This window comes from Euleptes europaea, chromosome 11, assembly GCF_029931775.1.
Source record: "Euleptes europaea isolate rEulEur1 chromosome 11, rEulEur1.hap1, whole genome shotgun sequence".
NCBI classification, from domain to species: domain Eukaryota; kingdom Metazoa; phylum Chordata; class Lepidosauria; order Squamata; family Sphaerodactylidae; genus Euleptes; species Euleptes europaea.
In genome coordinates, this window is record NC_079322.1 from 69767497 (window position 1) to 69782962 (window position 15466).

Below are 15466 nucleotides of genomic sequence, written 5' to 3' on the forward strand. Positions count from 1 at the left end.
AGGAAAAAAGCTCAGATGCAAATGCATTCCTTCCCTAGAGCTTGAACTCTCCTTAGTTAGAGAAGTGGGGTGGGGGAAGGGGGTTGACAAAGGAATCTTATACCATGCATCGGCCAGTATTTTTTTAATAATTCCCTGTCCTCGCCTTTCTGATTCATTGCAATGTCTTTTCACCCAGCCAGAGGAGGAGTGGGGGACAGGTTGCAGCCTGGTGCGCTAGCAGCAGAGCTGCAAAAGACATGATTTCCAGGTTGTGACTTGGCAGCCTCCCTATGTAACTGCTTGGGTCTCCTTAGCAAGGTCTGTCTTGCTCTTTAAACAGCACCAATCAACACAAGCATTACTTTACTTTACTTTATTATGGTCATAGACCAGCATAACAATGATAAAAACAAAGAAATAAAAGACAGATATGATAAATAAAATCAGAATGCAATATATAGTTAAATTACATTAAGTTACATTAAATGATAATTCTAAAATCTGAGGACTATCTAAAATCAAGATTAATATTTATCCTTTGTCTGTTGCTATCACCATAGCGTGTCTTACCCTTGTTGCCATAAAACAGAATTTTGCAACCGGTTTACAGTGCATTCCTGAGCTCTAAGGACGAAAGCACTTAGGAGGCCAGGAAGGTGCTGCGCCGGCCTCCGTGCCGGTGTCCAGGCAACTTACGCCAGTGTAAGTAGGCCAAATGCCAGCAGGAAGGCCCGGACGCCGGGCACCGGGCACTGCCACGGCAGCACCACCCCGGGATGCCGACTGGGCCTTCTGCCAGCGTCCCACCACTGTCAAAGCCCATGCTGGCATCCCAGGAGGCATTCCCTGGGCGTCCTGGTGCCAGGTATGGGGAGGAGCCACCTTTAGGTGGCCTCCAAAGCCCTTTCAGGCCGTGAATGCCCCTTTTTTATTTCCGAGAGTTGCACAGATTTTTTAACGCTGCGAGGAGGTTTAGGCACAGGAATGCCCTCTTAGTGACTTTCGAACACAAGCACTCTAAAGCAGGGAGAATCCTGTCTTTGACGAACAGAACAGAAACCAACTCGTCTTCGATGTTATCCTGTGAGCGTAATACTCTGTCAGATGCCATGACCTTGCTGCAAGAATTCTGTCATTTGCATATAATTCTGTGCACGATATTGTATGATGTACATTTAACAAGGTCTGTTGTACATAATAGGTCTGTCACACTATGATCTTCTTTAAAATGTTTGAGTAAATCGTCTGTCTTGGCAATTGTATTTAGCTGGGAATCTACTTTTTTGGTGGTTTTTTTATTTTTTGCAAAAGAACCCTGGGACCAGGGAGGTGTAAAAAAGGTTCCCATTTGAAGACTGAAGGCTCATTTCAATAAGCAACACAGAAAGTTAGCAAATCTTGGCGATTCTTATCCCAGGGTTATTGTTTAATCCTCTGTGGTTGCCAAGATTGGGTGTAAAAAGGACTGGCAGTACAAGGACGTTTGTTCACCAGTGCCTTGTATGTTTCCTCAGACTGCTACACGGGGATGGCCTTGCTTCAGTCGGAGCTGCTCCTGCCTCTGCTGCTGCTAGTTTTGTTTGGAAACACTGCGAAAGGACAGCGGGACCCAGAGTTGTTCTGTGGAGGTTAGTAGTCTACCTAGTCACTGAGAAAGACAGTCTTGCTAGGAAAAGCTAAAGATAGCAGGAAAAGACCCAACATGAGATGGAGTGACTCCATCAAAGAAGCCACAGGCCTCAGTTTGCAAGACCTGAGCAAGACCTGATAGGACATTTTGGAGGTCATTAATTCACAGGTCACCATAAGTCTGAAACAACGGCATTTAACACACACACTCTCTCTCATTTGCTTAGTTTAATGGTGTCAGGCGATCAGGTCAACCCAGTGTCTTCACACTCTCAAGTCTGACAACTCCGTATATTAACCAAAGGATGTTTGTTTTTCGTGTATAAAAGGCAGGAAATGATGCACAATGATTAAGTGGCATAAAATGCTATAAAAATGGCATAGCGCGAGAACACTGTCAAGTTACCCTAAAAGAAAAGGACAACAAAGGAACATGGACAAAGAAAACAGGGGATACAAAATGAAGCCAGCTGGGTGACCTTGGGATAGTCACAGCTCTGTCAGAGCTCTCTCAGCCCCACCTATCTCACAGGGTGTCTGTTGTGGGGAGAGGAAGGGAAGGTGATTGTAAGCCGGTGTGATTCTGCCTTAAGTGGTACAGAAAGTCAGCATATAAAAACCAACTATTCTTCTTTCTCCTCCTCCTTCTCCTCCTGATGGTTCAATGTACACAAAATTATTTAAAAATATTGTTTGAAATTACATTTAGGCTATGTTATAAAGTGTATATAAAACATACATAAAACATAAATAAATTTCATGTTTAAACTTGGGCCCCATCCCCAAGATATCTCATTATGTATATGCAAATATTCCAAAATACGGACCACTTCTGGTTCCAAGCAGTCCGGATAAGGGATACTCAACCTGTATTTCACTGGTCCTTCCTTATTGACCGCCATTGTTTATTCCGTTTACCTTTACGCATGGAGTCCACCTGTGGAAGAGCACCCAAGTAGCCCTCTCTTCCTTTTTGGTGATTCCACCTGGCTGCAAACAACGAGGCTTTGTCATCTATTGACAGTTCTGTGCACGAGGGGGGAAACTCTCCATCTGTGGTCTCCTTGCAGAGAGACAAGCGGCTGCGTCTTTTAACAGATGGCACAGAGCGCGATAAGAAATGTACATCTCCCATGAGACAGATAACCTGACACAAGGTAGTTTCAACAACATATTGAAATAAGTCCTCCCTTATGAATGCCAGGCCGACAGATTCAGCCCTGCTCGAGTCCCAGGATCCCTTGACAAAAAGTGCCACTCGGGTGATGTAAGCGCGGCAGTTTTGAGAGACAGACTGCCTTGTGTTTGCTGAAAAGCAGCAGAAGGAAATGGTGAGGGGGAAAGCAAATGATGTGACTTACAGATGCACATTGATTTAAAGAGACGGAGAGTCTGCAGCTTCAGACTTCTCGTGCGCAAAGGAAACTCTGTTTAAGAAAAGTGGGCATTTCCTCTACAGTTTTGAAACAAGAGGATATGTTGCAGTAGCTAAAAAGTGATGCGGTAGCTAAAAAGGCAAATGCGATCCAGGGCTGTATCAACGGAAGTATAGTGTCCAGATCACACGAAGTGATGGTATCGCTTTACTCTGCTCTGGTTAGACCTCACCTAGAGAGAGGGCATCTTGACCATCTTCTGGGCAAGGAGTTGGGGTACTGGGGTGTGTAGGGGGGGAGGTAGTTGTGAATTTCCTGTATTGTGCAGGTGGTTGGACTAGATGACCCTGGTGGTCCCTTCCAACTCTATGATCCTATGAGTCTATTCTATGATTCTAAAAGGCCCAAGTGTCTGACTCATGGAGAAATGTGTGATGGCAGGTTACAGGGCTGTATATTTGGTCCTAGCAGCGAGTCAGACATGTGGGTAATTATCTTTCATTCCAGATGACAGCTGAGAGACGTGCTCGTTCTGTTCTGAGGAATAACCCCGATATTTTAGTATTTCTTTCCAGGCCTCGGCCAGTGCTAACTTGTCAGGATGCAAAGGCTATTCCTGCCTCTGCTTCAGTCTCCTCTCTGGGCTGGATTATTCAATTACTGGCTCTTTGGCCTCCTCTCAGCCTTTCTAAATCATTTCCAGTTTCCACGCAACTCCTTGGCAAGGGTTGAAAGAGGATTTCAATGGCAAATTTCACAGCTTCAGCATCCCTTCATCAGTCTGTTCCTGCCTTAATTAATGTTAAAGCCGGACGGAAACCGTCATTCAGGCCAGATTGACAAAAGGACCAATCCTGTGCTAAATGGATTGATCCTATGTTCTGTTACCCAGAAGTAGTCACCTTTGCTGCTGACGCTTTGCACCCTTTGACCCACTAACCGGACCTAACGGCATGCCGAGTAGCAGTGGCCACCGATGCTTCCAGTCTTGCATTCCTCCCAAATGGGTTCAGCTGTTCGACAGAAGGGCCGTTTCCAAGGTGGAATGGGAACTGGGCAATGGTGCCTTACTAACGTCCCTGCAATACTGAAGCAATAACTGGCTGGATTCACCCAACACTCAGGAAACTCCATATAGCTGCCATGCAAAACTATATCGCTAAACCCAGTTCACCAAAGGATGTTTGTTACTCCTCTTGTTGCGATCTAAAACTCAGATTAATTCAGTGACATTTCATAGTCAACCATAAATACAATCTGCTGAATCTGTTTCAGTGGGCAGATAAGTAGCCATAATTAAGAGGGAACCATGTCCAATGCATGTGTGTGTAAAATGCTGTCAAGTCACAGCCAACTTATAGTGACCCAATTGTCTCTTCCAAGGCAAGGGACAAACTGAGGTTGTTTGTCATTGCCTGCCTGGGTCAACCCTGCTTAGTTTTCAAGCTCTGATGAAATCAGGCCAGCCTGGACCATCCAGGTCATAGTCCATGTCTGATACTCAACATTATATCTTATGGCAATTTTCGGAGTAACAAACATTTATAAACTCCTGTCTACAGTTTGCAGAGGGACATCGGGAAGGCAGAATATTAATTAATTACAGCCTTATTAATTACAGCCCATTTTCAGTATGCACTCAAAACTACAACTCCCAAAATCCTTTCAGGGAAACCATAATGGTAAACAAAACTGGTTTAGCAACAGATTTCACCTGCCAATAAGCACTTAATGATTTGGGTTTTCGTGTGTCTGTGCAAACGGAGGAGAGTCTTTCAAACAGCTCTTTCACAGTGCATAAAAAGAATTAGATGGTAAATTAACTGAGGTAGATGGGATATAAATTCAGAGATCAGTCAGCTCTGATTTGCAGGTGGAGTTGAGAATGCCACCCATTAAACACTTAAATCTGTGATAGATTGACCCGCCCACAATAGTTCTGCAGTTTAATGAGAACCAGGCAGCCAATCACAGCGTTTACCCATAGCAAAATTTGATTAGTCAACTAAACAGTAGCTCTTCCACGCTGGAACAGTGAATGCTTTATCAGCCAGAGGCTCCCCCCAGGCAATAAAGAGATGAGCTTAGATGGAACAGACTTTGTTATCTTTCTACACTTTATTGGGAAATCAGTTTCTTCTGTGAAGGGGGGGGGGGAGGTGTTTGCATTGGAACAGATGGTATTCCCCTTTGAAAAATGCCAGATCTCTAACTAGACGGCAACCAAAATCCTTCCCTTCCCCCCAGAGAAGGACAACCTGCTCCTCCGTGATCTCTCCCTTCTTCACATCCAGGTGGAACAGTTGAATATATTTGAACTCTAATGCCTAAATTGAAGAAACAGATAAAAGGATGCTTCACACAACACATAGTTAAATTGTGGAACTCCCTGCCCCAGGATGTAGTGATTGCTGCCAACTTGGAAGGCTTTAAAAGGGGAGTGGACATGTCCATGGAGGAGAGGGCTATTCATGACTACTAGTCCAAATGGATGCTAGTCATGATGCATACCTATTATCTCCAGTCTCAGAGGAGCATGCCTATTATCTTACGTGCTGTGGAACACAGGCAGGACAATGCTGCTGCAGTCGTCTTGTTTGTGGACTTCTTGGGGGGATCAGTCGGAATCCCAGGAAATCTCCAGTCACCCCCTGGAGGTTGGCAACCCTACACCACTCTCCAGACTCTAGCCCCAAATCTCCAGAAATTTCCCAAGCCAAAGTTGGCAGCCCTATTCTGTTAGCATGAACATAAAGCTGATGTGAGGGTGGAAGAAGCTTGAGGTCTTAATCCTGAGTGGTGAGCTTACACATTGCTCCATTTTATCTGGGGACCCGACTAGACATAACGTGCAGTTCCTTTCCTTCAACATCTTTAAAAAAACACAAAACCAGCCGTGGGAGGCCAAACAGAGGACTGATTGGCCTGCTTAACCTCTTTCCTTCCTGTTTTGTGTCGGCTCAAAATCATGCCTCTCCCAGCTGTTCATCTCTCCAAAAGGGAGGGGGGACATGCAAGTTAACTGTATTTTTGCTCTGTGCCATTAGAAAAGGATCTTGGTAGGGGGACAATTAACATGGCAGCAGCTCTCTCTCTCTCTCTCTTTTTTTTAATAAGATTTTTATTTATATAGTTGGAAGGGTACAGGAAAAAAAGGGAGGGGTAAAACGTTATATTTATAAAAACAATTCAACATTATAAAATAAACTCAGTTGTAAACAACAAAATTATTGGTCATTTGCGATATATTAGAAAACATTTTCTGCGTTAAAAATAATTGCAAAATATCGTTTAGTTATTCTACTTGTGTCATATTAGTGTTCTATTGTGTGAAAATCCGGAATTTACTTAACAGTTAGTAGCTCTCTTAGATCATTGGTACAAAGCAAGGATGCCTTCCGCATCATCTCGTACCTGAGATCGTCTTTGACCGGAGGTGCCAGGGATTGAATCGCAGAACTTTGCAGGCAAAGCTATCGCCACTGAGCTATGGTTCTTCTTCCAAATGATAGGAAGAAAAAGAAGAAAAAGGAGAAGAGTTGGTTTTTTATATGCCGACTTTCTCTACCACTTAAGGAAGACTCAAACCGGCTTACAATCACCTTCCCTTCCCCTCCCCACAACAGACACCTGGTGAGGTAGGTGGGGCTGAGAGAGTTCTAAGAGAGCTGTGACTAGCCCAAGGTCACCCAGCGGGCTTCATGTGTAGGAGTGGGGAAACCAACTCGGTTCACCAGATTAGCCTCCACCGCTCATGTGGAGGAGTGGGGAATCAAACCCGGCTCTCCAGATCAGAGTCCACCGCTCCAAACCACCGCTCTTAAACCCCCCACCACCCAACAGTCACTCCAGACAAAGCCATAGCCTCTGCAGGACACTTCTGGTTTACAAATAAACTGCTGGGGAAAAGATATATGTCTAGCTCACACCGGATTAATTTCACGCTATGAGTGGGGTGTCCCACTTCTGGAGGGATACCTGGAGGGATGTCTCATGGAAGAGGGCCAAGCCATGTTCTCTGCTGCTCCAGAGGGCAAGACTAAATCTAATGGGCTTCTGTTTCAGGAGAGTAGGTTTCGATTGAACTTTAAGAGAATGGAAGGTTTACCAACCTCCAGGTTCTCCTGGAATTAAAACATCTCCAGACTACAGGGATCAGTTCCCCTGGAGGAAATCACAGCTTGGAATGGCATCACATCCCCACTGAGCTCCCTCCCCTCCCCAAACTCTACCCTCCCCAGGTGCTGTCCCTGAATCCCGAGGAATTTCCCTCACCAGAGCTGGCAACCTTACAGTGGCCTACCTGTGTAACCAGTTAACTGGGGAGGAGATTCTCCTTTTCTGAAGAGCTTCAAACAGAGGCTGGACTGCCATCTGTTAAGGATGCTCTCGCTTTGGATTTCTTGCACTGGTTTTGGGCTAGATAGGCCCTTAGAAGGGTCCACCAAACCCTAGTACTGGGATGAAAGAGGTCCCTGTAGTCCAAGTGGCTGCCCCTTCTTCTGTGGAATGGGAGGCTGCCTGGGACTCTTCCTGCTCTCCCAGTTGTTATGAAGCAAAACTGAGAATACTAGAACTGGCCATTTGGCCAGGTCCTACCCACCCCTCTGCAAGATGCACATCCTGATTCAAAACAGATGAAAGGAAGTATTTCTTCACACAACTCGTAGTTAAATTGTGGAACTCCCTGCCCCAGGTTGTGGTGATGGCTGCCAACTTGGAAGTCTTGAAGAGGGGAGTGGACATGTTCATGGAGAAGAGTGCTATCCATGGCTACTAGTCAAAATGGCTACAAGTCATGATGCATACCTGTTCTCTCCAGGATCAGAGGAGCAGGCCTATTATATTAGGTGCTGTGGAACACAGGCAGGATGGTGCTGCTGCAGTCGTCTTGCCTGTGGGCTTCCTCGAGGCACTTGGTTGGCCACTGTGTGAACAGACTGCTGGACTTGATGGGCCTGGGTCTGATCCAGGAGGGCCTTATCTTATGTTCTTATGTGTTTTCTGGTGCAGTTCCAGTGGTAGACATGTGCCTTTTTCGATTGTTGTGTTTTGTTCTCTGTAGCCTGCAAGGCTCTTGCGGACGAGCTGACGTACGATATTAAGAAAATAGGTCCAAAGAGGACTGTGAATTCAGGGACGTTCCGACTAAATCCTGACGGCACGCGAGGGAAGAAAAAGGTAAGAGGGAGAAACACGGCAAGACGTAATTGCTGGCATGTGCAATTACCGACCACTTATCCAAACAGCGGTTGGTCTCCTAATCTCCTAACCTTTTCCTGGGGAAGGCCAGCCGCCACTAAATTGCTTCTCTTTCCTCTGGGACCCAAAGTAATCTGTGAGCTTGAAATTGAGGTATTTTTTTCTCCTTTTCCACTACTTTTTGGGAGGGAGGGAAGGAAGGAAGGGGGAAGCTTGAAATGTTGACAATGGAAGTAGTCTTCTAGTGCAATACTGTGTTGAAGCTATGCAAGATGTTCAGATGCAGGTAGGGAAACAGAGGGAGAGCTCTCACTTTGGGAAGCCAGTCCCCAGGTTTTTGGGGGCTGCTTTCCCCACTTGTGGGAGTCATTGACTTATACATGCCAGTTAGAGCTGCCAGGTCCCCTCTGTCATCCGTCGTGAGGCTATGGGGCTATGGTTGGGATTGCGCGAGCAGCACTTCCGATTTACAACCAGAAGTGCCGCCTCGCGAGGGACCTTTTCCTCTTCATATGAGTGGTAAAGCAGCCCTTTACCACTCAAAGAAAGAGGAAAAGTCCCCTCGCAAGGCGGCACTTCCAGTTGCAAACCGGAAGTGGCGTGCGCATGGTGTGCGTGCATGTGTGCATGTTTGCCCGCCAACCCTCAGGTGGGTGGCTGGAAAACCCCCGACAATTCGCCCCTCTGCCCACTGACCACCTGAGGTCAGAGGGGCGAATTGCCGGGGGTTTGCCCGCCACCACCAGGCATCTGGCAACCCTAATGCCAATCATGCCATTGTGTAATCTGCAAAATTTATTCTGGTCAAAGTTACAGTATTCTGTTCATTTGACTCATGCAAAATGTTGGTTTGGAACTTGCAATGAACTTGTTAACTGGTTTGTGTGGATGCTCCCCCCCACCCAGGGTTGCCAGGTCCCTCTTCGCCACCGGCAGGAGGTTTCTGGGGTGGAGCCTGAGGAGGAAGGGGTTTGGGGAGGGGAGGGACTTCAATGCCATAGAGTCCAATGGCCAAAGCAGCCGTTTTCTCCAGGGGAACTGATCTCTATCGGCTGGAGATCAGTTGTAATAGCAGGAGATCTCCAGCTAGTACCTGGAGGTTGGCAACCCTAGTTGTGAGGATAAAAAGGAGGAGCGGAGAATGAGATAAACTGTTTTTTATCTCCATTGGGGGAAAGGTAGGGTATAAACGAAGTAAATAAATAATAATAAATAATTTCTCCATTTATCCTTTTAAAAGTATAAACAGCAGGAAAGACAACATTGTTCATTTCGTATTATTCTACACCATATGGTTCTTAACCTTGCAATCAGGTTTCGCTGCACTGTTGAGACTAGGGTTGCCAACCTCCAGGTAGTAGCTGCAGATCTCCCGCTATTAGAACTGATTCCCCAGCCGATAGAGATCAGTCCACCTGGAGAAAATGGCCGCTTTGACAATTGGACTCTATGGCATTGAAGTCCCTCCCCTCCCCAAACCCCACCCTCCTCAGGCTCCGCCTCAAAAACCTCCAGGTGATTCCCAACCCGGAGGTGGCAACCCTAGTTGATACTGTGCTGTCCGGATGGCATTTTTAAAAGGACGTTATACTGTCCCCGTTGTATTGTAATCCACCTCGAGGCTCAGTGAGAAAGGCAGACTATAAACGAACTAGCTAAATAGAAATAATATACGCCTCTTGAGCTACATATTATTGAGGTGAGGCATGAGCCAGATGTGAGTTGAAAACCAATGAGCTCAATCCTGCCTGGCTTTCCTCCGATTCTAGGTCCTTCGCAGGTTCCTGGCTGGACACCCTTAGCAAATTCAAGGTCAAGTTGCCAATGGATTGGCCAGTACTGCCCACTAGTGGTGCGAAAGGACAATTCACTTTGATGTTCAGATTCCGCTTTCAGTATTTAGACACGTAAAAGAAATTCAGCATGTTCATCTTAAAACTGAAGTCCAGAATTTCCAGACAACATACTTTGTTTGCTTGCTCTTTAAATATTTTCTTTTGGCATTTTGTCTATTCCTTATCCATATTGTTGTTGTTGTTATTGTTGTGATTCAGTTTATATGTTATTACTGCATGAACTGGGAAGGAACAACAAAATGGGGTGGGGGGAATCCAGCTGCTGATTCATCAGAAGCAAAAACAGATTAATTTTAAAAAAAACCACCTCTCAGACACCCATGACAGCGTTCAAGCGTAATGAGATACCAAAGAAAATCAGCTCAGATTAATAGCACTTGCATTTTGACAAACAGCATATTTTGTGTTTTCATGAAGTATCAGAAGTTGCTGAATATTCCAAATGTACAAAACTCGACCCTCAAAGGAGGCTTTCCTAGGAAAAACAACTGCGGATCAGAAACATCTGAGTCCGGGTATTTACTGAAAACAATGAACATTTGAGTCTGATGGGGAATCGGAAAAATGCCGAGCTCTACCATCCACAGTGTATATCTGTCCCAAAGGGCTTGCTTTGAATTTCAGCATTTCTTGCACTGAGCAAACCAATTTCCCCCCCAATAGTAGATACCCCTTAATATTTTCTAATTGCTCATTACTGTAACAACTCATTAGAGGCCTGACCCTGGCCCCCTGAGAATCCTTGGGACTCTCTCTCCCTTTAAAATGTAATCTTGGGCCATTTATGCATGGGAGGTTTTGCCTTGGATTTGCCGCTCTCTAGATTACAGTTGCCAACATCCAGGTACTGATCTCCAGCCGATAGAGACCAGTTCATAGGGTTGCCAACCTCCAGGTGGTAATAATATACCTGAGGTAAAGCAAATACAAAGTTTGTGCTACAAAAGTAGTTACAACAAGAAAATCGCAGCACTGTGGCCACAAAACAACAAGTCACTTGGTACTGGATACCAGCAATTGATAATGCAAGAAATATATCACAATTATGACATCTATCATCTATCTGTCTTTCTGTCTGTCTGTCTGTCTAATTATGCCTATAATGTACAAAAATATATACACAATCAATATACAAAAGACCTTGACTGTGACAATAGGTGAAAACAAGGTGATGCAGAAACATACGGTGTTGCTGTCAATAGTCCTAAATGGGGCTGTAAGGTGTAGTTTCCCTCTGCGCCGCCACTGTCTAGTAAAATTTAAAGGGGCAATGCCTTTTGACGGAGAAGCTATATGTGGCTCAATGCGCCTGAATGTAGTACATAGTCCAATATCAGCTGGAATGTTGGAAGATACAACATAGGGAAGGATCCGATGGCCGCTTTGGCAATTGGAGTCTATGGCATTGAAGTCCCTCCCCTCCCCAAACCCCACCCTCCTCAGGCTCCAACCCAAAAACCTCCTGACGGTGGCAGAGGGACCTGGCAACCCTACTCTAGATGCACATTTTCCCCATCCGAATTCTGAAAACTCTGCATGGGGGCTTATTGTTGAGTTTTGAGAATATGGATGGGGAAAAAGTGCATCTGAAGAGTGGCAAATCCAAGGCAAGACCTCCCATGCATAAAAGGCCTTGGTCTTTTTTTTTTTTTTAATGATTTTATTCATTTTTTAAAAGGGTACAGAAAAAGAAAAAAGGGAAAAGACAGATATGGAAGATTTTAGAATTCATCTTGTGTCCTTGCCCAGCAAAGCCGGTCTACATGTCTTGTTTATCATCATCATCATCATCATTGTTATTATTGATCTTTTAGAGATACAGGAGAGTAAAGGGGAGGGGTAGAGCATGGGGAATAGGGAAATGGCACGTGTGCTATGGTCCCTCAACCTACATCCAGTTTTGCGCCTGGTGGTACTTCATGTAAATCTACACAACTCATTACTAAGTTTTTGTTCTGAATTGTTGTGTATCTATAAAAATTGTTTGGTCTGTCTCATAGTTAAAATTGCGGATTCTTTCTGCTGTGGTTTGGGTGAAACCCTAGCTGCACTGTCCTTGCAGTCTGGCTATGACCTAAACCGGTTCTCATCCGTATTTTTTGTAGAATGGTCGCCTTTTTCGTAGAATGTTCTCCAAATGGCCTTGGTACACAGCAATGTGGAGTGCCTCTTTATCACAGCTTTTGTGGCATAGTTCTGCCTTTCTCCATGTTGTCCTCACAACAACCCTGTGCGGAAGAGTAGAGTGACTATCCCAGAATCACCCAGTCAGCTTCATGACTTGAATACAAGCCTCTCCTTTTCTATTCCAGCATTCTAACCACTGTGCATCGTATTCACCGATCCATGAGTGAAAAATAAACTGTATCTTGCATAGTTATGCTTGTAAAAATATATATAGCACTACAGCTGGAAAAACACACCACACTTCAACATAATTTTAAACTAAACAGCTATGTTCATATGGAGGAAGGGAATCTATAATGGATGGTTTATTTCATTTCATTTGGTTTTGAAACTATCAGAGGAAACGCCTTGTTGGTACGTCTTGCGCATGCAGAAAAGATAGCGGGGATACAATTGCTTTCATTTAGTGTGCGGAGACAGAGAGGAGAAGATTTAGCGGTTCTGCATGCGCAAGGACTCTTTGCACATGTGTAAATTTCCCATGGGGTTCAACCCTGTGCCACCCTGGCTCTTAGGGTGTCCAATCCATACCATTTTCTGTGGGGTGGTTCAAAATGTCAGTGAGGGCATGCAATCGGACCCTGGATAGCGGGGTGACTTTTGTTTCACCTCTCCTTCCCGTGGGAAAGAGAAAGGAAGGAAGAGGCAACAGCCAAAAGCTCGAGAGATCTCCATTTCAAAGTGACTTCCTGATTGTAATCCTGCTCTGATCTTAAGGTGTGAATTCTCTCTCTTGGTGTTGGGGAACCTCTGATGTTTTGCATTTCAAAGCTTTTACTTGTAAACATTCTAGCTTGTGTACTCTATAAGAATGCCCTCCAAATGATTTTGCGCCATTGTAACGTTGTGTTTCATGGATTACTGTACCCTTCCTTTCAAATAAATTCTACTTTAACTCTCTGCTAACGTCTGGAGTGAAGTTGATGATTCCTGAGAGGCAACGGAGTCCTAGAATCTGACAGTACGTTACAATCCCAACCTTTTTTGTTTTCGGGTTAGAAATAGTATTAGGATGTCGGTACCACCCTCGGTGCCGCTCAACGCGGGAGAGGAGCTTCGGCAGACTCCCGCTGATATTGAGGTTGGCCAAGGAGAAGCGACCCCGGAGCAGCAGCGCCCACCCGGGCCTACCGATGTCCCTGGGAGGCTGACGTGGACCCCCCGACTCTCGGGGGCCGGGCAGCGACAGAGAGCAGCATCAGAACCAGGAGGCGACTTCTACCGGGGACCGCTGGCCGCTTGGTATGGAGAAGGGGAAGGGTGGAAGGACCCCACGCTCGCTCACACCCCTACCCTCACTGCAGAAGCGGCCACTCTGATACGCGGACAGAATCAGATGCTCATTCTGCAGAATTGGGACCTGCAGACTCAGCTAGACACCTTGCAGCGGGACCTGGCAGCTGTTCTAGGGGCAGTGAGGGGGCTTGGACAGCCAGTGCAACCACCCCAAACGGATTCGCGGCCGACTACAGGGCCGCTCGTTGTTGGGGAGACTCCCACGCCCAGACGCCCTACGGCCAGAGACCTGAAGGTATCTTTCGACGGATCCAGCTCACAGTTGCCTCACTTCTTACTCCAAATCTCCGGCTTCATGAAGGACCAGGGGGAGACCTTTGCCTCGGAAGAAGCTCGAGTCAGGTATGTGATCAGCCTGCTGGAGAAAGAGGCCGTGGAATGGGCAGTGACAGCGGCAGAAACTATGCCTAGGGTTTTGGCCTCCCTGGATGAGTTCTTGTCCGCTCTGCGACGCCGGTTCGAAGACCCCCACCGGGGGGGAAAGGCAAAGATTGCCATGCGTCGTTTGAAGCAGGGAACCCGCTCAGTAAGTGAGTATACACAGGACTTTTTATCTTTGTCGTGCAAGATACGGGAGTGGAGCGAGGCCACCAAGGTCCAGCATTTCCGCGAAGGGTTGCGGTGGGAAGTGCTGGATGGCTGTTTGACTTTGGGAGATCCAGAGTCGGTAGAGGGGTGGGTAAGTTTGGCGGCCCTGGTGGAGAATCGCAAGCTTACCCTCCAGTTCTCCAAGGATCGTCCTTCGAAGACGATCCCTATCCCGCCCGCGAGAGGGGACAACGCAGCAGGCTCCCGGCGAGAGGGAAGACATCGAGGAGTCTACAGTCTCGACAGGGCACGTCGGTTCAGGGAGGGAGCTTGTCTTCAGTGTGGGAAGATGGGCCATTTTGCAGCAAAATGTACCAACACGCCATCAGAAGGGACGAGCAACAGGGCGACACAAGAGCGGGAGGCGACACCACCTCGGAATCTGGAGCACAGGAGAGCGGAGGGGACGAACGGTCGCCGTGGGGCGGCGGCCCTGCAAGCTGAAACCTCATCGGATTTCCACAACCATTGTACCCGAGATAGTTTCCGAAGCCCCTCACCGGCAAAAAACGAGGACGGCCTTCTGTGAGGGAACCGGCACAGAGGGCACCCTCGGAAGAAACCAAACCGGCTCCATGTAGGGTGAGTGATCAGGGAGAGACATTGTTGATACCTGTTGTGTTACGAAACCCCCAAGGGGGGGAACCGGTGGCCGTTGTGGCTATCGTGGACTCCGGGTGCTCCCGGACCCTAATTGATCAGGCGGTGGTAGAACGCCTGAAAATTGGGACTCGAGAACTGGACCAGCCCTTACATTTCCACCAAATGGATGGGAGTGACCTGCGGGGAGGGCCGGTTCATTTGCACACTCGCAAGATGTGGCTGGGGGTGGGAAACCACTGGGAACAGATCCACTTCACGGTAGTTCCTAAGATTTCCTACCCGGTGGTTCTCGGCATCAATTGGTTGGCGGGGCATAACCCGAGCATTGACTGGGAACAAAGGCGGGTTGTGTTTGGAGCTTCCCAGTGCGAAAAACACAGCCGGGATGACTTACCCGGAGGGGGAAGCGCAGCTGCCTTGGAGGAACCCACGTTGCCCCCAGAATATAGTGATTTCGCAGATGTATTTGAGGGGACGGACTGTGACTTATTGCCTTCTCATCGCACTACGGATTGTGCCATCGAACTGATTAAGGACGTTAAACCGTCCAAGGCCCGAGTTTATTCCATGAGTCCCCAAGAGAAAGCAGTGCTGCGAGAATTTCTGGACAAGAACTTGAAGCGGGGTTTCATACGGCCGTCCAAGGCTGCATTTTCTTCTCCCTGCTTCTTTGTGAAGAAGAAAGGTACATCTGATCTCAGACTGTGTGTAGACTATAGGGGGCTTAACGCGATTACTGAAACTAAT

General features: G+C 46.8%; 1 protein-coding gene across 1 annotated transcript in view; it reads left to right on the forward strand.

The window, feature by feature from the left end:
- Positions 1-1496: 1496 nt before the first annotated feature.
- Positions 1497-15466, forward strand: part of CNPY1 (canopy FGF signaling regulator 1) — a 41246-nt gene continuing 27276 nt past the window's right edge. The window contains exons 1-2 of the mRNA XM_056858016.1: positions 1497-1610; positions 8053-8168. Coding sequence (XP_056713994.1) covers positions 1511-1610; positions 8053-8168 — 216 coding nt within the window. The 5' untranslated portion in view covers positions 1497-1510. The remainder of the gene's footprint in view (positions 1611-8052; positions 8169-15466) is intronic.